Source organism: Neolamprologus brichardi, chromosome 11 (assembly GCF_056152115.1).
Source record: "Neolamprologus brichardi isolate AB-2024 chromosome 11, ASM5615211v1, whole genome shotgun sequence".
Taxonomy (NCBI): Eukaryota; Metazoa; Chordata; class Actinopteri; order Cichliformes; family Cichlidae; genus Neolamprologus; species Neolamprologus brichardi.
This window is the reverse complement of record NC_142114.1, coordinates 14,574,123-14,593,700: the sequence shown is the minus strand read 5'-3', so window position 1 is coordinate 14,593,700 and position 19,578 is coordinate 14,574,123. Positions and strand designations below refer to the sequence as shown.

The 19,578-nt window shown below is 40.7% G+C and overlaps 2 protein-coding genes across 2 annotated transcripts; one reads left to right on the top strand and one right to left on the bottom strand.

The window, feature by feature from the left end:
- Window positions 1–337: 337 nt before the first annotated feature.
- Window positions 338–7,998, bottom strand: LOC102790882 (potassium-transporting ATPase alpha chain 1). The gene is made up of 23 exons (XM_035912288.2): window positions 7,894–7,998; window positions 7,598–7,657; window positions 7,242–7,445; window positions 6,936–7,049; window positions 6,661–6,795; window positions 6,232–6,349; window positions 5,803–6,071; window positions 5,523–5,601; window positions 4,946–5,065; window positions 4,745–4,854; window positions 4,374–4,508; window positions 4,068–4,260; window positions 3,693–3,868; window positions 3,451–3,587; window positions 3,137–3,287; window positions 2,698–2,866; window positions 2,335–2,489; window positions 1,976–2,099; window positions 1,571–1,716; window positions 1,319–1,452; window positions 781–882; window positions 457–548; window positions 338–366 (listed from the first exon to the last, which is right to left on the bottom strand). The coding sequence occupies exons 1-23, from the start codon at window positions 7,984–7,986 to the stop codon at window positions 338–340; spliced, it is 3,045 nt and encodes a 1,014-aa protein (XP_035768181.2). The 5' UTR covers window positions 7,987–7,998.
- Window positions 7,999–11,846: 3,848 nt separating this feature from the next.
- Window positions 11,847–18,051, top strand: tbrg4 (transforming growth factor beta regulator 4). Its single transcript, XM_006801344.3, has 11 exons — window positions 11,847–11,940; window positions 12,407–12,925; window positions 13,040–13,360; window positions 13,919–14,093; window positions 14,255–14,412; window positions 14,502–14,612; window positions 14,706–14,850; window positions 16,250–16,492; window positions 16,582–16,693; window positions 16,827–16,941; window positions 17,516–18,051. The coding sequence occupies exons 2-11, from the start codon at window positions 12,494–12,496 to the stop codon at window positions 17,615–17,617; spliced, it is 1,914 nt and encodes a 637-aa protein (XP_006801407.2). The 5' UTR covers window positions 11,847–11,940; window positions 12,407–12,493; the 3' UTR covers window positions 17,618–18,051.
- The last annotated feature ends 1,527 nt before the right edge of the window (window positions 18,052–19,578 follow it).

The following is a 19,578-nucleotide window of genomic DNA, read 5'->3' as shown; positions in this document are numbered from 1 at the left end:
AGCACACATGAAGCATATTTAATTAAAAACCTTGAATTTTCTAATTGATTTGACAGTCATAAAATTCATTATTAATATAAATACAATGCAATCAGTCAAAGATTTGCAAAAACACACATCTGTGAAGTTTTGAAATAGTGATTAACCCTTTTTTATTTTGTCAAAAGCATTTAGGAAGTTTTGAAAATTCATAAATTTCTGAAATTAAAGGCTTTAAATACATAAATCTCAGTGAAGTGTTGAATTGGGTGACATTCTCCTGGTTTGTCATGTTCTGTGAATAAAGGATGCTTTCATGCATGTCACTGGATGAAAGGCTGAAATTTCTTCTATGATCTCAGTAATATAATTCCTGATCCCACCAACCTGTGAAATAGCAAGAGACAGATTCATCGTCATGGAATGAGAATGGTTAATTTAATGATGATTGAAGAAGAAGAAGATTTTTAAACTTACTTCCTGGGTGTCTTCTCACTCCCAACTTCCTGATCTCATCATAGACAAAGATCAAAATACCAAATGGAACTGGAACAAACCACCACTGAACCCTGAAGAGAAAATAAACCAATGTGTTAACATTTAAAGAACCTTTTGGTTATTAACAAGCAAAAATGATTGTGTAATTTAGTAAGTATAATATTAAACATTTTCTACCTATTGTTTCAATATTATGTTTTAATAAAAGATGCATTCTGTAGATTACAGACAATTTGTTTTCTAATCCAGTCTGAACTATGATTTTAAGATGGTGACCATGTAAACGAGGACCTGTGTTTTTACCTGATGGGCATAAAGTTGAAGATATTGGGCATTCCAGGGCAGTAGCAAAGCAGATTACCCAGGCAGAGCTGGAAGACTATGGCGGACACCAGGACTCGGTTCCTGCACACGAAAACATAAAATCTCCCAGTCGGATCTTGTTACAGTCACTTATTAGACCAAAGTTACCTTTATGGCAAAACACATGGAAAATTTCCCAGATAAATGTATCAAACTTGTGTTTTCTGTTTAGGAATTGCAAAATTGGTGTTTAACAAAGACTCTGTAGTCAGCTGTAGCTCTTAAGAAAAGTGGCTATACAAGCGTCTAAAGTTGCCACTTTCCTGACTCTAGTTTCATGTGTTGCACTTTAAGCTCTTTTTGCATAACTTCAAGACAATCAGCAGGGTTAGCTATCTTGGATAACAGTTAAACACTCAGACAGGAATTATGCTGGTTTTCTACTTTATCCTGCTTTCACAGTTATTGACAAACTAGAAATGTTCCCGCTTCACATTTAGCTAGTAGCAAGTCATGGTATAGACGGGTCTTTGCTGACCTGAAGAAGCCTTGCTGGAATGCAGAGAGACGTCGTGTTTTCCTGATGAGCACATCTGCGATCTGGCAAATCTCTATACTGACGAAAAACACGGTGTAGCACGTATATTCTTGATACAGCCTCTGACTGTAGGTCTGCACACAGAGAAGAGGAAATGAGAGAGTGAGTCCTTCCATAAAAAAATTACAAATATCCGTATTACCAAAAACACTTATAGTAACACTGAAAGTAAAACAGAAGGTCTAAACTAACCCATTCTTGTCCATAGCTGTCTTGTAAGTCTTGAAGTTTGACGTCTTCCCACTGACCCCGCAGGCCAACGCATAAGAGTGGAAACCAACCCTCCTGAGCCATGGCGGTGAAATAATCAGTAAAACCTGCGTAAGACTGAATGGCTCCTAAAACAGAGATAGAATACAAAGGTTCAGAAGTTTCTAGTATGTAGATGCAGTCTAGATGTAGAACAGTATGTAGATGCAGAGAGACCAAAATAGATATTCTAAGTATTAGCAGTACCATCTCATCTGCTGCACTTTACAGGATGGACTGAGGTAGTTTTGTGTTTGTCATTCAGTTAAGGGTAACTGGGATAAGCAATTCCAATAGTAAAACGGTACTGCATGTATATTGTAATGACACAAACACTTATAGCCGCACCTATCTGGAAGTACGAATACACAGCCAGGGCTTCGTTCACTAGGCGATCACGCCGGGGGTTCCTAGGTTTAAGGTGCATGATGTCACTCTCTGCTTTCTCGTATGCCAGAGAAACAGAGGGGAACTACACCAGAGAGAGAAATAAACATACCAGATATCAGTCCAAAGCACATATGAGAGTGAAGAATATATTAATATCACTAAATCACCCACTGTTAAGGGCTAAACTGTGTGTGAGTGGTGCAAGCAAATATAGGATAACAGCAATCATCACCAGTTAAACCAAATTATCAGTGTAATGACCGTAATTAAGCAATTTTCTTCCTTAAGGAACTGGTACTAATGACATAATTACTCACAATGTCAGTGGCCAGTTCAATGAACAGGATGGTGATGCAGCCGAGAGGAAGAGGCACGCTGACGGTGATGTAGACCAGATATGGAGTCAGCTCAGGAATGTTCTTTGTTAGCGTGTAGGCAATAGACTTCTTCAGGTTGTCAAAGATAAGACGGCCTACAGACACACATACACAGGTGTGACAACAAAAGGACTCAATGTGCTTTAGCTTTAACTGTTCATTGCTTAGTACAAGCAACTGCAGGATCTTTATAATTACCACAGGTTTTACCTCAAAATCAATAGTACTTTAAGTAGGAAGATATAAATTCACTCTACAAACGACCACTTTTAATACACAGCAGAGTTTCTTCTCAAGTCTCACCCTGCTCCACTCCGGTGACAATAGAAGCAAAGTTGTCATCCAGTAAGATCATGTCTGCTGCGTTCTTCGCAGCATCTGAGCCAGCGATCCCCATGGCGACGCCAATATCAGCCTTCTTAAGAGCGGGAGAGTCATTCACGCCATCACCTGTCACAGCCACAATGGAGCCCTGGGGTGGTGAAAGATGAAAACAGTCATTAACCTGAACACACTGGGTAAAATGATATGAGCAAACCAATCTCTACCCCTGCTGCTTCTTCATTCACTGTCCTCACAGGGGGGCCATAGTAAGGTCTAATATCTAATATCTTATTGTAAGGGGACCGTAAGATATTAGCATATGCTTTTATGAAACATGTGCACAACTAGTTTAAAAGTCAGGCCGCGAGTTATGAGGTGGAGGTAGGGTAGTGAGAGGTCACAGTGTATTTGTATTTACCAAACGCTGACAGCTCTCCACAATAATCAGTTTCTGCTGAGGGGATGTTCTTGCAAACACCATCTCAGGATGGTTGCGCAGCGCCTCGTCCAATTCGTCGCTGCTCATGTCTTTCAGCTGGCCACCGCTAATCACACAAGCACGAGCTTCACTGTGCAGACACATACAATAATATACATCGTTTATTTATTTGTCACAGACATATGCTGAATGATTGTGAGAAATAAACATTAGACTCAAATGTACAGACAGTCAAATGTATAAGCCACTGAAATGGGAATTGTTTAAATTGTGGACTGAAGCGATGCAGTCACCTCTTGTTGACTTGTTCCACAGGTATGCGCTTCCTCTGGGCAATATCCTCAACTGTTTCACTGCCTTCTGAGATGATGCCGACATTAGCTGCTATTGCCTTTGCAGTAATTGGATGGTCTCCAGTTACCATGATAACCTAAAGTTATGAGAAAAAAAAATTGCATTACGTGAGTAAAAACTATTTTTTAGAACTCAAACCATCTGAAAAACAAGCTGTTTAAGTGTGGCCATAGTAACGCACCCTGATACCAGCAGTACGGCATTTCATCACTGCATCGGGTACAGTAGCTCTTGGTGGGTCAATCATTGAGATGAGGCCAGCAAAGCACAATCCAGATGTGGGGAAATTCATGTCATCCGTTTCAAATTGATAGCCACGAGGAAACTCTTTCTCATTTAGATAAAGGTGACAGAAACCTGGGAGCGCAGGGAAGGATGGTTAAAAATACAAAACCCAAAGCACCACCAAAATTTATTATGTACTATCAATTATTACGGCCCATAAAACAAAACTGATTACAGTGAAAATGTTTTGAAAGATTTGCTCAAACCTCCAACAGTGTGTGGCGGGAAAAACAAACAACTCTAGCAACATTTCAATGAGAAGCACTCTAACCCAGTACTCTTTCTCCCAGCCCTCCCAGGTCCATGTAAGCCGTCTGAAAGGATTCGCTCCACTGCTCGTCCAGCGGCAGTTCCTGGCCTTTTACCAAAATGGTGGAGCAGCGTTCCAAAATACGTTCTGGTGCTCCCTTCATCACCAGCAGATAACGCAGGTCCAGCGGATCCTCTAGTTCATGGATAGACAGCTAAGGATCAGACAAGACATTAAGTTAGACTCCAGGTGACCACAAAATGATCTTTTTTTTATCATTAAGAATGCAGGGATTCATCAAGCATGACAAAATATCTCTGTTGCTACCTGAAACTTGTTGGTAGAGTTGAAAGGCACTTCCACAATTTTCTTAAAGCGGTTTCGGTAGTCCATGGTGTTTCCTACAGTGAGCTCAGTGAACTTGAGCAGAGCGGTCTCAGATGCATCTCCAACCACAATCCGCTATGAGAGGCAGTAAAAGCAATGTAATGAGAACAATAATAATAATGGGCCACCGAGCTACTATAACTTTATATAATGTTTATAAGAAAGCAAGACTAAATGCAACATTTTGCAGGGTCAGAGTTGCACTATATGCAAGCTGACTCCAAATCAAGTCAAACCAAGTTTAATTAAATAGCACAGAGTTCACGTAATTACGTACATATGACACTGTAACACCAAAGATCATCCTGTACCTTAGGAATGGGTATTCCTTCCTGGTCCGGTTTGAATATAGCTCTGTTGCAGAGGGCTGCAACTCTTGCCAGGGAACGCCATGTCTCTGATGACTGATCAAAACTTTGACCTATGCATATTTAATTATTGTTATATAGAACTGTTTACAGCAATACAACTGGGTGATTTCAAAAGGCACTGCTTTAAATGTGCTTATTTACCAGACTGATCTTCTGTGGTATCAGCAGCGTGAACGTGGTTGTCAAACCAAAGGTGAGCTACAGTCATCCTGTTCTGGGTCAGTGTGCCCGTCTTATCCGAACAGATCACTGAAGTGGAGCCTAAGCACACAAGGGTCAAAGGTTACACACGCGTCTTCTTTACGTACGAGAGACTGGATTTCATGAGGACATTTTTACGATGTTATGAGTTGCATACGTGATAAACTTTTTGATGAATGGCAATGGCAGTTTTTATTCATAAGACATTTCATTACATATGCTTCATATGAAAGAGAAAACATAAAAAAATGTAGGTTTATTATAACTTGAGAAAATAAAACAGCAAAAAAAAACCATTTAACACACAGACAGATATAAACTGTCAAGCCTGTGAAAAACCACTCAGCGCGTTATTATTAACTAATATCTAAATATTGCCAAACTTGCAATGATTTTATCACCACAATTGAACTCAGTGAGACTTTAAATAATCTAATTATAAATAAAATGATCCCTTTCATCATGAAGTGATTTTATAATAAGCTGTCTCCGTTGAGTAACAGTCTGATATGCTGACCTAATGTCTCCACGGCCTCCAGGTTCTTCACAACACAGTTCTTCCTGGCAAGTCGTTTAGCAGTGAGAGACAGACAAACCTGTCAAAAAGAAACAGTTTGTTATGGGCTGGTGTGTTACTACAAAGAAGAACCGCAGAGAAAACGAGTAACTGCATTAATCTGTGTACTAATACACAACACGTGATTCTTCAAAATGAGCACTTGTAAAGCTGGGTTCTCTTATTATAAGACAGACAGGTATTTGACACACACAGATGTTATAGTAGATGTGAAACTTACGGTTACTGTAGCAAGTAGTCCTTCTGGCACATAAGCCACCACAATAGCCATGAAGAAGATCATGGCTTCCAGGAAGGCATATCCAATAAACATGGCAACCACAAAGAAGGTAAACCCAAAAAAGATTGCAAGACCAGCAATGATGTCCACAAAATGCTCAATCTCGATAGCGATAGGTGTCTTCTCGTTTCCGACACCGCTTGCTAAGCTGGCAATCCGACCGATGATAGTACGATCGCCTGTGTTAATGATCACGCCAGTGGCCACACCTGGAGAGGAGAGGAGATACTGTATGTTGGTTTACTGTGTTTAGTTACTGCTTCTGCTTCACAACAAACTGAAAAATATTAGCAGAAGCCATCATAGGCCTATTTTAAGCAAAGATAATGTGTTAAAGAGTACAAAAGCCAACCCTATTATCTAATGTACCTTCCAGACAGGTTGTGGAGAAGAAAGCAACGTTTCTGGTCTCCAGGGGATTCTCGTGAGTACATTCGGGGCTCCTGGTTTGTGGTTCAGACTCCCCAGTCAAGGACGAGTTGTCAACCTGGCACACAAAGTATATTTACAAAAGATTTCCTACATATCTGCATGTTGAAATCGAGATAAGAAACACAGGTGTGCGATAATGGACCGAGCTCTTTCATGTTTTTACTTCCATTAGCCAAGTAAAAGTGAACCTTTTAGCGTCCCTCCATTATTCAAATCATCAACTCGTGTTATTTAAAGAAATTTTACTTTTTAAACTTTGACCATAGGCCTGCATTATAACCTAGCATTATAACATTTCTAACAAAGCATCCAATGCTATAGGACAGTATCCTGTCCACAGTGCACTGCAGTATGTGTGTATTTTACCTTGCAGCCCTGACTAGTGATGATGCGAATATCAGCAGGGACTCTGTCTCCTCCTTTGATCTCCACCAGATCCCCCACCACTAGTTCGTTAGCATTGATCTGGTTCTTCTGACCATCACGGATTACTAGGGCTTGCTAATGTTGGAGAGTGGGTTGCCAGATTAGACAAGATGAAAGAGGATTAAAACATGAAGGCCAGAGAGATATAACAGAAGTAATTATTAATATAGGCCAACATTTGGTAACATTTTGACACCTGCATTTGTGCAACTTACTTGTGGAACTAGGTTTTTGAAGCTGGCAATGATGTTAGTACTCTTGAATTCTTGGTAGTAACCAAAACAACCGGTTACCACGACAACAGTAATAAGGACAATGGCCAAGTACAGCTGGCATGAGAGAGAGAGAGACAGAGGATGTTAAAATAGGATGTTGTTGCCCTCCTTCCCACAGTCTCTCTTCATTTACCTCCCAGTTCTCTCCGATACTTCCTGCTCAAATCAATTTACATGAGCCATATTGCATTCGGTTCAGTTGTACACTAAAGGAGAAGCAAGAGAAAGGGAAGAGTGCCGACTCACATCATCAAAGCTTGTGAGGTTCCCTCTTCCAAGTTCAATTCCAAAGGCGATGAAGCAGATAACAGCGGCAACCCACATGAGACACTGGAGGCCTCCAGCCAGCTGCCTGGCAAACTTCACATACTCAGGAGTTCCTTTAGGAGGCTTCAGCTCATTAAGACCATCTCTCTCCAAGACCTCTCGGGCGAATGAGGAAGTCAAGCCCTGTGGATGGAGTACAGAGCAAGACACATGAAAAAAAGTGAACTTTAAAAAAGGACAGAGGAACTGCCTTTGTCTTGTTTAATGTTGCATAATAAATAATAAATAAACAAGAGTAAAAACAAGACTGAAATAAAAGATGAGAAATGTCTTACTTTATCGACACTGGTGGTGTACCTCATTTCAAGCTCTTCAATTGTTATTTCATGATCATCCTGACGAAGGAGACAGACAAAATTACAGATTCAGAAATCTTCCAAAGGGGAGATAGGAGTGAGCTAAGGTTATGTACTCATATCTAAATTGATGCATTTTGGTCAGATCACAACAGCAGCTGGAATAAGTCATTAAAGTCACGTGGAAAGTGATAGGGCCTTTATTCAACTAACGCCCAATCCTTTCTATATGATTAAAGGTGATAAAAGAACAGAGCTTTCTTAAAATCACTCACTATATCCATTTCTTTTTTCATGCCCTCCAGCTTTTCCTTCTTCTTCATCTTTTTCTTCTTCTTCTTGTCCATGTCGCCATTCATTTCGAACATGTCGTATGAGTCCTGAATGCAGGTAGATATGGAAACAATAATTTTTGATGGTGAAGAGCCCAAAACAAAAATAATTTCATACATTTGGTATACACAGTACCCTTCAATGTGACCTTTGTATTGCTAACATTAAATACTTCTTAAATGAGTTTTGTGTTAAATTATTTTTTTACCACTTCATTACAAAACCCACAGATGAACTGTACAGTTAGATAAATAATATTTATGTATTTATGTATATATCTGAAATTATGTATTGCTAATTTCAACTGAGGCATTTCTGTATACTGCACAGTTATTTATAGACATCTATAAACATATACGCTTTTTTGAACCCATTCCCAAATATACCAGAGACTACAAAACGGTCCATTTTATTCTTATATTAGATCGACCTGCTGCTCTTTTTCACACATAATATACTGTGTCACCTACCTTCATGGTTGCAGGTGTGACAGGGGAAGGTTCTCCCAAATCAATGGAGGTCCACACCACTCGGTCCTTCTTTGCCCCCGAAATTTTGTCACTTAAGGTACAGTCCCGAACACGCGCCCTGTTTCTCACTCTCTCTCTCACACACACACGATCATATACACACACACACAATGGTCTGAGACACAACACATTTTCTGGGAAAGGTTTTTATACCTCAAAAAGTCCTTTTAATTTGCACATGCGCACTCACACTGCTGGAAATAGATTCGTGTTTATCAAGCAGCCTGCGTAAAATGTCACCTCTAGTCAGGTTACACGGAACACACACACACACACACACACACACACACACACACACACACACACACTAGCTTATGATATGAGTGAAACTGTATTGTGTATCTCTTATCTAACCTTAGCATGTTTTTCCTGATAAACTGAATGAAATTAAAAGCAAGGAACAGTGAAGGTTAATAGAGACCAATGTCATTCCAACCACATAACCTTAACATTGCAGTGCACCCACTACCTCCCAATATTGAACAACAATCCACTTTACATTGATAGATTCAGATAAATTCAGACATCTAATTGACTGAATTATTGAAAATAATTCACTGATTATTACTAATTACATAAGTATATAACAAAATGTAGTTCTGATGGCAAAGATATGAAAAAACAGACATAACTAAAATTCACAGCCTAACAGCTGTGCCACAGGACCAGACAGCCAATGAGGGCCTGCAGCTCCACAAAGCAAAATACAAACAGAAACATCAGAGGGGAAATTGCCTGCAGCTTGTGTTAATCAGCTGTCACACCTGCTGCCAATCTCAGCTTATCCGCGGTGCTGGAGCAGGTTACCTCGACCACAGAGGAAGGTTAATGGTGTCAGCGTGTTCACTGATGTCGCTTGCCTCCCGCTGCAAGCTGAGTGTCGCAGAGACTGGCACTGTGACAGCTCATGCTCGTTCGGTCTAAGCCCATATCCTCCTCCGTTAACAGCATTAACCCCAAACTACCACCACATGTTATTAATGCACAGGTGTGGAATGTGGTTGCCATTTATGTTCGTTTGTGATTCCTACAGCTGCATCACAGCACTAAAAATAAAAAGTAAAGCAAAAAAAAAAAACAAAAAACATGAGCACTAGATCACATTTATGTGCTTTACCAAATAGCTAAAGAACCCATTCAAATATGCATGTGATATGTGAGTATCTGGGTCTATTATCTGCTATATTAATGTCAATGAGATGATGCAAATTAATTTTACCAGTTCCTTCTACCTTATTCGGAATCACCACCTTTACTGGCTATTTGATTTTTAAACATTAGCAATTGCAAATCAATCGATTTAATCCAAATCAAAAAACTGTGATGATGAATAGGCTATGTGGTTAATAAGTACAAAAAAAGATTTAGCTTGTATAGAGACCGTCGTGTTGAGGGACAAAACGTTTAGTAGTTTTGACTCAGTTTGGACTTTGCTTATCAGATATTAGATTGGAAAGACACAAAGAAGAAAAAATAGGATTGTAATTTTTAGAAATACATTTAAAAGTAATAAATGGACAGTTCAGAGTTGATTTATGTATCAATATATACTTTAACTATAATAGCCTGTGGTTATGTACCAAACGGAGTTAAGGTCATACTGTCCCTTACCTGTTCCTACGTAGAACTCTTTGCATGCTGCGTAAATAAAAAGATAAATAGCAAGTACGATAAGCTGTGTTTAAGGGAGTCAATATTATACCACACTGTATAATAGTCTGTACAACAGTGGTTAGATAATCAAAGTAATTTTATCAGCTCTAAGAACACAGTGCTGGAGGTTGGATAGGTGAGGGGAAACTCTCTGCTCAGATTGTCATCTGCAGGGCCCAAACATGACAGAGCCTCTGCCGTGTTTTTACAGATGTCTGCAGACACTCATTGTTGTACCACTCTCCCTTCCTCATTTATACATACTGACAATGGCTTGAACGCAAAATTTCAAGTTTTTAAATATTGCTCCATCAGACCTCTCGCCACTGATTTTTGTTCAGTTTTTGTGTAATTTGACATATATCAGCCTTTTCTCCCTGTTTCCCTTCCTTAAGCATGTCTTCATTACAGCCAACCTTGCACAGAGACCATTTGTGATGAGGCTCTAGCAAACAGTAGATGGGTAGAATAAAGGTTCAGATGCATATCTCATGTTCTGTATCAGGACTTTGCTTAATTGTTTCCAATTTCATGAGAACATGACTTTCAGATACTATTCATCTGTTGTAAATAGTGTTTTGGGCTGCTACTTATTCTTTTGTCCTCCATCCAGGGCTGAACTCTTAGTCAAGGTGGCTCACCATGATTACTCAGTATATATTTATTATTGAAACTGACACAAGTTTTAGTCAGTTGGTACTATAAGCAGTGGCCATTCACTGGTCAAGTAGCCATTCATTTTGCCTGAACCCTTGAACTTCTCCCTTCCTTATTATGTCCCTCCATCTATTTTCTTACCGAGTTGATTTAGCCCCTCCTTTGTCTCTTCCTCACTCTGTTGTTGGGGCTGCTGTCCCGCCTCCTGCACTTCTCCATGACTAATGCTAAAAACAGCAGCCTCCTGGGACTGTGAGAAAGTCACCATAAAAGGTTTGTATTTTGTTTGATTTTGCTGGTACTGTGTGTGTGTGTGTGTGTGTGTGTGTGTGTGTGTGTGTGTGTGTGTGTTTGTTTGTTTGGTTGTTTTTCTCTCTTTCTCAGCTTTTCAGCTCCACCTTTTCACCACTTTCATTAGACTTTCCATTGGCCCATTAAATCCCGGTATGCCACACTCAGACCGTCCAGCCCTGCCTCCACCGCTCTGGTTTCCCCAAGTTTTTGTTTATGCTGTAGCTCTTTGGAAATCACTTTGCCTGTCAAAATGGTAACCTACAATAATATAGAAAATAAAATGGGAACTAGTGATTTTTTTTTTTCTTGCCTAAAGATAGCATTTAAAATTAGTTCTTTGCTAAGTTGTCTGTTATGTGTAGACACAGCACTGGTTCACTCCTTTTTGAATGATTCTTTGGTCAATGTTAAGTGGCTGATCAAAAACAAAAAAAAAGAAGAAGAAGAAAAAGAGAAAGCCCAATTCCTGTGAAAATGGCCAGGTACAAGGACTGTGCTGACGAATGAAAAAGCAGCCAATGTCGAAAGATTGACTGACCCTCAGAAAATCTGTAGAACTATTGCTCAAGAAGGGAAAGTAATACAATGGGTGGTTCAAGAGTTTTGCACAGTGCTTTCTCCTGTCAAGTGTGATGAGAGCGTTCACACCAACTGTGACGGTAAACTAAGTAGCTTTGCACTATTGAACGCGACCTGGACTCTCGATTCTTGTCGGGCGACTCGAAACATTTCCAGCCAATGACAGCGACATCCGCTGATCACGTGACAGCGTCCGACGACGTCAATTTTCTGCGACCACCTCTCCTAGACACTTTCCATGTGAACCACTTTCGCCAAAATGATCGTAAATTAAAGGTAAGCCTTTTGTTATTTGGGTAGCCGGTGAAACCGTGCAGTGAGTCTGCTCTCCGACGCACAGACACGAGTATTATGAGCGGAGGTAGATGGAAGACCGGCGTTTCACTGCGCCTCTTCCTCTCTACAAGGTCAGGATTCAACGTTACATGACAAGACCAGCGTATTCTCTCTTGCTGCCGGGTTCCGTGTAAAGAAGATGGGTTTTAATCAGCGTTACAGTAGCATGTACTGCAGAGCTAGGTTTAGATGCATTATTGACGAAGAAAAACTGCGTACCACTGGTTACACAACCACTTTTATCACCATTAGCGACGCTGTTCAGGAAATCTGTATCACAAGTAGAAGATGAAACATGGCTAAAGCATTTGGCGGACTTGAAAATGTGTTAACTTGTAGTGAGATTTAAAAGGCGACCCTTTTCTTATAGCCACACTTAATGTTGAATTCTCTACTGCCCCCTCAGGTTTAAAAGTGAGATGGTGACACCAGCTGCTGAGCCGTGAGAAAGCCCTTCTTTACTGCCTTTAGCCGCTCTCTGTCTCTCAGACTCATGGCTGGCCGCCTCCTGGGCAGATGTGCCCGTCTGCTCTGCAGGTCCTCCTCTCAGGCCTCGGCTGCTGCTGCTGCTGCTCCTGCTCGCCTACCTCTATCTGCTGCTGGGCCTGCAGAGTTTCAAAGAGCCAAGGGATGGCCATGGCTCACAGAGAGGTCAATGTGTGAAAGAACAGCAGTTACCAAAGAAGACCACTATTCAGTGAGCCCTACTCGCACACAGCTGGACGAATCGGTGGACAAGGCAACAGTGCCAGAGGACATCCTGTCTGCTTGGGAAAAGTATGGAGGTAATGGTAATCAAGCTGCCACCGCTCTCATGAAGTGGGCCCAGCTGGTACTAAAAACCAAGGGAAAGTTTAAGGAACAACAACCAGAACTGATGATGGATTCAAGGCTCCTGGATATGATGAATACTTTATCTCGGCAGGTACATGAGTGAAGTGCACTAGCTCTGCCCTCATCTATTAAAGTTATCAACATTCAAAAGGATTTTAAGCTTGTCTGTTGAGATAAATATCTCATTTATCTTTGTGTATTCTAGGTGGCCTCTGTGTGGAACAGCAGTCTAGTGTCTGTCTTGCGAACTCTCTGGATTATGGGCGTTTCCCCCGGTGATCCGGTGCTCAGTTCTGTCCAGACAGAAGTCCTGTGGAGAATTCGAAGGCTGACGTACAGACAGCTGGGCTACTTGGTAGACTGGGGAGCAGGCAGGAAAGGTCAGCAGGATGTGGAACTAGTGAACGCTACGCTTAAACAACTTGAACTGCGCTGGACTGAGATTGATGATACGAAAACTGTCAGTGCGCTGATATCCAAAGGAGAACGCATGTCGCCAAGCTTGATAGACCGACTGGAGGACAAGGTATCAGACTTCAAACAACGGTCACCTTTAAAACACGGTTAAAGTTCCAGTTTTGAAGTTTGAAGTTTTAATGTCAGTGTTTTAGGCAGATTTCTGTGTTTAAAAGTTTGGCCCTTCTTACTGGGTTAAAGTCATTTACATGCAATCCCTTGAGATTGCTAAATGGAGAAAGCATGTGTGAAATTTTATATATATATTATAGAAAAAGTTTAAATATTAATGTGTTGATTAGAAATGATAAAAATGATTGTGTCTGTAGTGGCAGCACAGTGAAAGTAACTTAGAGTTAGACACTGTGTCCATATAAATAAAACTCTGTACAGAGATTTTACTGTTTTCATCTAACTTACTATTATCATTTTTATATTATTACTCCATTCCCTAATTATTCTTCTTCTTCTTTTTATTCTTCTTGAATTACTTGTGTTGTTTCTTTGTTAATTTTAATTGCTTATGCAGCTGGGCAAGATCAGTTGTATTTAATGTGCTATATGAATACACTGATTTGACTTGACATATATTGAAATCATATGAAGGATCCTCTTTCTCCACTTTTAGGCTTTGGAGCTTGCAGAGGGCTTTTCAGGAGAAGATATTCGCAAAGTCTGTGTATCTTTGGCAGCTCAGAGTCGCAGAAGCGTCCCACTTCTCAGGGCTCTGTCCTACCACCTTCTCCAGAAACCCTCGGCAGAGTTCACCACACCTTTGATAATGGACATGGCCTTTGCATACGGTAATAACACCATAAATAATAGGCTATGCATGTGTTATCATCACAAGTCTTTATATTAGGTTTGATAAACCTGATGAATGAGGTTTGGTTGTGTTTTGTATATGACTGTCTGCTCACACACTCTGCGCTGCTAACAACAGAACCTTTATCATTGCTTTTAGGGAAGCTGAGTTTCCACCATTCTCAGGTATTTCAGCGAATGGCCTCAGAGTTATTACCCAGAGTCCCTGAGCTCAGTTCTGCTGACATCACACGCTGTGCTAAGTCACTTGGTTTTCTCAAATGGCTCCATATGCCTCTCTTTGAAGCCTTTGCTGAGGTGAGTAATCAGCCCCTGATAAAAGTCATTTTCAAAACATTGTGCATCTGTGATCTTAAATTCTCTCTCTATACATTTTGTTTTATCAGCACTACACAGCAAACAGCGACAAGTATACTACTTCTCAGCTGTGTAATCTGCTCATGACTTTTGCCAGACTGGGCTTTCAGCCCAGCAAAGGAGAAGAGTTCTTTAACAAGGTGCTAATGTCATTAAAGGCTTTTTGTTGATTGTGCACATTTCGTTCTGCTTCCTAACTGAAACGATTGCTCTCTGTGCTGTTTTGATTAAAGGTGCACTCTGTGTTGGAGAAGGCTCTCTCAGGCTTGGAACCCTTTCTGAAAACGGATGTGGTTTGGTCTCTGTGTGTGCTACAGCAGGACAAACCCCACTATCTCATTCCCCTCATACAGCAAAATCACGTTTCCAAACTTTCAGGTAAGACTCAGTACTGTGTGTGCGTTTATCCTCAATTCTCAGTTTTGCAGATATGCGCTTTATATGACACAGCAGGCTCTCACAAGTAAATCAGGTTTCCTCTAAATTGTCAGACGTTCAGGGTGAAATACACGGCCTGCTCCTTTAAAGTAGGAGAGGCTGGTGAATGTGCTTCAGGTAACTGATAAGGAAGCCCCTATCACATTACCAAAATCCCTGGTATGTGTTGAGGCAGAAACAACAGATGATAACAGCAGGACATCCAATCAGACCCAGAAAACCAGCACAAAGATTGTTTTGCCAAATAAAATAAAAGACTTGAAAAACATCCCTCCCACAATTCAGAGCCGAATCCCCACACAGCACCTATGTTATTCCACAGAGGAAAGAGATACTGGCTGAAAGTTTTACAAGCTGAAACATGGAGGAAATGTTCACCACAGCTGTCATGGAGACCGATACATAAAGCAGCTCAAAGATTGTAAACTAAATAGTCATACCAGAATAAAGAGCTGACAGGAACATGTTGGCATGGGATACTTTTTTAGTGCAGTTGATTCATTTTATTCTGACTTTATGTGCATTACAATAATCGAATGCTTGTTTTACCTTTAGTGCAAACTTCTTAAAGTATATTTAAAAGAAAATGGAATTTAGATACAAAATATGATACTGTTCCCTTAAAAATAAATACTGAGCTGCCTTGGTGCCGGTCTGCGTTCTCTGAGTCTCTCCTGTATTTTATGTTGTATTTGTTCAGTTTTTGAGAGATTTTGAGTTTGTTCGGTTGCTACCTTTGCAAGGTCTCCCGTGTAAAACCAGATTTGATCTCAGTGGTACTTCCTTGTTAAATAAAGGGAAATGAAAATGAATTGACCCCGTAGTTTTCTTAATCACAGGTTTTAGCCCTAACTGTGGTTGGTGTGCACAAACAAAGACAATTGTATAGACCTCTTACTACTCACAGTAGCTGGTGAAGTAGAGCTGAGTGACTGAATCAATGTAACTGCAATGCAGGGATGCTAACCACGAAACTGTCTGGGCTATATAGGCAAGACAGGAAGGACATTTTTAAGGAAAAAAAGAAATATATAAAAGACCTCAGATTTCTCTGATTCCCATCTTTTTTTTTTCTCTTTTTTTAACGTTGTGTTGTAGTGTCTTTCTGGGCATTTATGGTTAACTACCTAAATACCATTCCTGCTCAGCAGATGGCAGTACCACACCACTATACTTCTGACAGGACAAGATTGATCATCAGTCCCATTTTCCTGTAGAGACAAAAAATTGCTTTGTTTCCTCAAACCTTCTTGTAAGGGTTTTGGAAGCCCTGTTGCCAGTGAGTTGTCGTCACTCATTCTCTCTTTCCTTTGTGTTTTTTTTTTTCTCCTCACTATAGAAGGAAGTCCAGCTCGAGCAGAGAACTACAAACTGAAGCTCTTGCATATCGCTGCTACTCTCAGCTTGGAGCATCCTGGTTCTTTGGATACTCTGTCCTCTCAGAGTGTCCCGTCTTTCCCGGCCAGCAGCTCTCCCCTGTCCCCTCTGCAGAGAACCCTGAGAGAAACATTACTGAAGTTTGTGGGCGGGAGGTCAGAGGCCCTTCGCGTTGGTGTTGACACAGTGTATGGATGGACTATTGGTAAGGAGATATAATAAGCCTGGAGATATAATATGAGATTACATGCATCATCACTACTAGAGCGGTTTTGTTTTTTATGTTGTTCTCAGATGGTGAGCTGGTCGTGGATGCTGACAACAAACCAGTTGACATGGTAACAATAAAAGCCCCTCATCTACCAAGCGGAGGAGGAGATCAGGCTTTACCCACAGGAGCACGACGGTGAGTCATAGGGAAGAGTCATGTGGCTTTGGGTACTTAAAGATTTATTTTGAGCTTTTTAATGTTGCAGCATCTTTTGCTCCAGGAATCTAAATATATTTGTCCTCCTGTTTCCCCACATATGTTTTTTTAGGGTAGCTTTCCTATCTTGGGAATTTCCCAACTTTGGCTCAAAGAGTAAAGACCTTCTGGGACGTTTTGTCATGATGAGGCGACATCTTCAGTTGGCTGGCTTCATCACAGTAGAGGTGAGTAGAAGCCAGCGTTGTAGCAGTGCCTGAGATGGTTGTGTTTTTCCCCCCCACAGTGACTGAATAATTTTCTCTATATAGGCTGAACAGCTCTGTTTGTTCTTTAGATTAGTTTTTCTTATTGCCCAAACTACACACACTAAAGCCAACTGAAATAGAGATCTTCTGTTTTTTTCTCTGCTCGTGAGCAATATTTCAAAGAAAAGAAGCAGAGAACCAGCACTGCCGCTGCTGCTGTTTCTGTCAGGCTGATTGTGTGCAAACAATGGAGCTAATACTTGTAGAGCTGAGAGTCAGGTGGGCCCCACTGCAGTCTGTGGTATAAATAGAGCTCCAGCCGCAGCTCTGCCTCATCTAGGCCAATCCAAGCTCTGTCTCTTCTCTCATCTAGGACAATCCAACAGTGGACTCACTTGCTTGTCAGGTTGCAGTGTTTCAGACTGTATTAACTGACCAACTATATGAATCTAAGAGTGAAAACCAACATTTTATTTTAAATATACATCTTTAATGGTGACAGATGGTCATCAGCTCTGTAAACACATGCTTTGTCTGTTTTATTTTCTTTCAGGTGCCGTATTACGAGTGGCTGGAGCTCAAGACAGAGTGGCAGAAATTAGCCTACCTCAAAGATAAAATGGGGAAGGCTGTGGCCGAGGACATGGCCAAGTGAACTGGGCAACATTTGCAGGCTCAGCTAAATCGGAGCTTTCCCAATCAAATGTGGGACCACCGGGAATACACACACCCACGTTCACACATTCAGAACAGAGCAGCATTGCAGAGAAGCTCTCATATACTGGCACGAAAAAAGAAAAGGGAAAAAAAAAAGCATATTTTCCATCTGGTTCCCTTGGAAACGTGTGGGGCTTTCCCTGTTTCCATGGTGACAGTGATAAAGAGGCGAGAGGCTGAAATGAACACAACGGCTTCTGCAGAAATTTTATGATCGAGGACTAAGTCATCAGTGGTGACAAGGCAAAACCGAAGCAGCACGGCTGTGTTTCAATTTGTTCCTAATGTGCTCAGCGTCAGGGCGTGAATATACTGAGATAACTTATCTCTGAATGTGTGTCATCTTGTGATGGAATAAATTGTTTTATTTAATTTTTTTTACCTCCCTTTGTGTTTTAATGCTGTTGCATTCGTTTGCTCTGAGTGGCTCTGTGTTTCGCAGCTGGTTTGCATATCACTCTCCTGTGTGTGTGTGTGTGTGTGTGTGTGTGTGTGTGTGTGTGTGTGTGTGTGTGTGTTGATGATTCTTCTCACTGCTGTGTCAGATAAAATGACGAGTCATTTGATGTCCAGATTTTCTGTATTGAGCGGCAACATGAATTTTGTGAATGCGTTATCTCTTAAATAACTCCACCGCATTTGAATTAATTTTTCCAAACTTCATATGCATGTGCATTAATGTGCATGTTTACTGAAGCCCAGCAGTACTGCCACGATGAAACATGCTAGGGTAAGGTTCACTGATAAAACACTTTGCTCACTTGAAACTGCTTACACATCATCAGGGGCAGCTGCAGCAGCTCTCAGCTCAGAGGCTGTTGTGGCGTATAAAGGAAGACTGACAACTGCAAACCAGGGCAGAGGAGAGAACTTAACGATGGTTAAAGCACTGCATGTATAAAACCAGAGCCAAGAATGAGGCAGCAAGAAAGAAAATATTACTTAACTCAAATGCCCTTTCCAAAGAAATCGATTTGAGATTGCTGCTTCTTCTCTCCTTTGTTTCCTGCTGTTTAAAAGTTGCAGCTTAATGGTGTTAAGCAAAATTTCAAGATAAAAGTAAGATAGGGTTAAAGTTAAATTATTACCTGAACAGTATTTCTGGTAAAAAACAAAAACATGAAATGTGTAACTTTTAGTGTTGCGTGTCTCACAGGAACAATCTATGGTGGCGCTGTGACAATACACAAAATTAAATGTGTGTTTATGGTCCACACTTTTGACTCCCACTTTCTGCATGTTATTAATCACAAATATTGGCAGATTTGACAAAATTAGCTGATAACACCTTCCTGTGACTGCTTAGTGGGATTGCTGATGTTAAAGTAAGTGAAATCAAATAAGGAAAAGTGTGGCAACACTTTCTCTGATGGTCAATCAGTGACTTGGGCAGGACTGCAGGCATTTTCAGATTAAGAGAAGTCATTAAATTAGTATTATATAGTATGATATCGGGCACAGCACAGAGACAAAAACTGTTACATGCTCGGTGAAAAATTCATCCAAAATATTCTGGCTGTTGTCAGCTTCTCCCGCTCCAGCTGTTAGTGTATTGAACCACAAAGCAAGCCATATTATTTGTTATGCATTACACCACATGCCTGAGCCAGACGTCCAGCTCAGCATTCATCTGTCAGTTAAAGAAGCCCTAAACTGAAGCCTAAATAAATCTGTAGTTTTTTGCTTTGGTTTTTTAAATCCCCTTTGCTCCTAGCACATGGCTTCAGGTGCAGATTTAATGGGCACAGCAGCACTTTCACATGAAACTCACAATCTGAGAGGACAATCTGGGAGCTAAAACCTCAGAAACACATTTTTCTTTCAGTTTTTTAAGCTTTGAAGGTTGAGGTAAACTGTTTTGCACAGAGTCTATCAGACTTTATCGGACCAGTGAAGCAT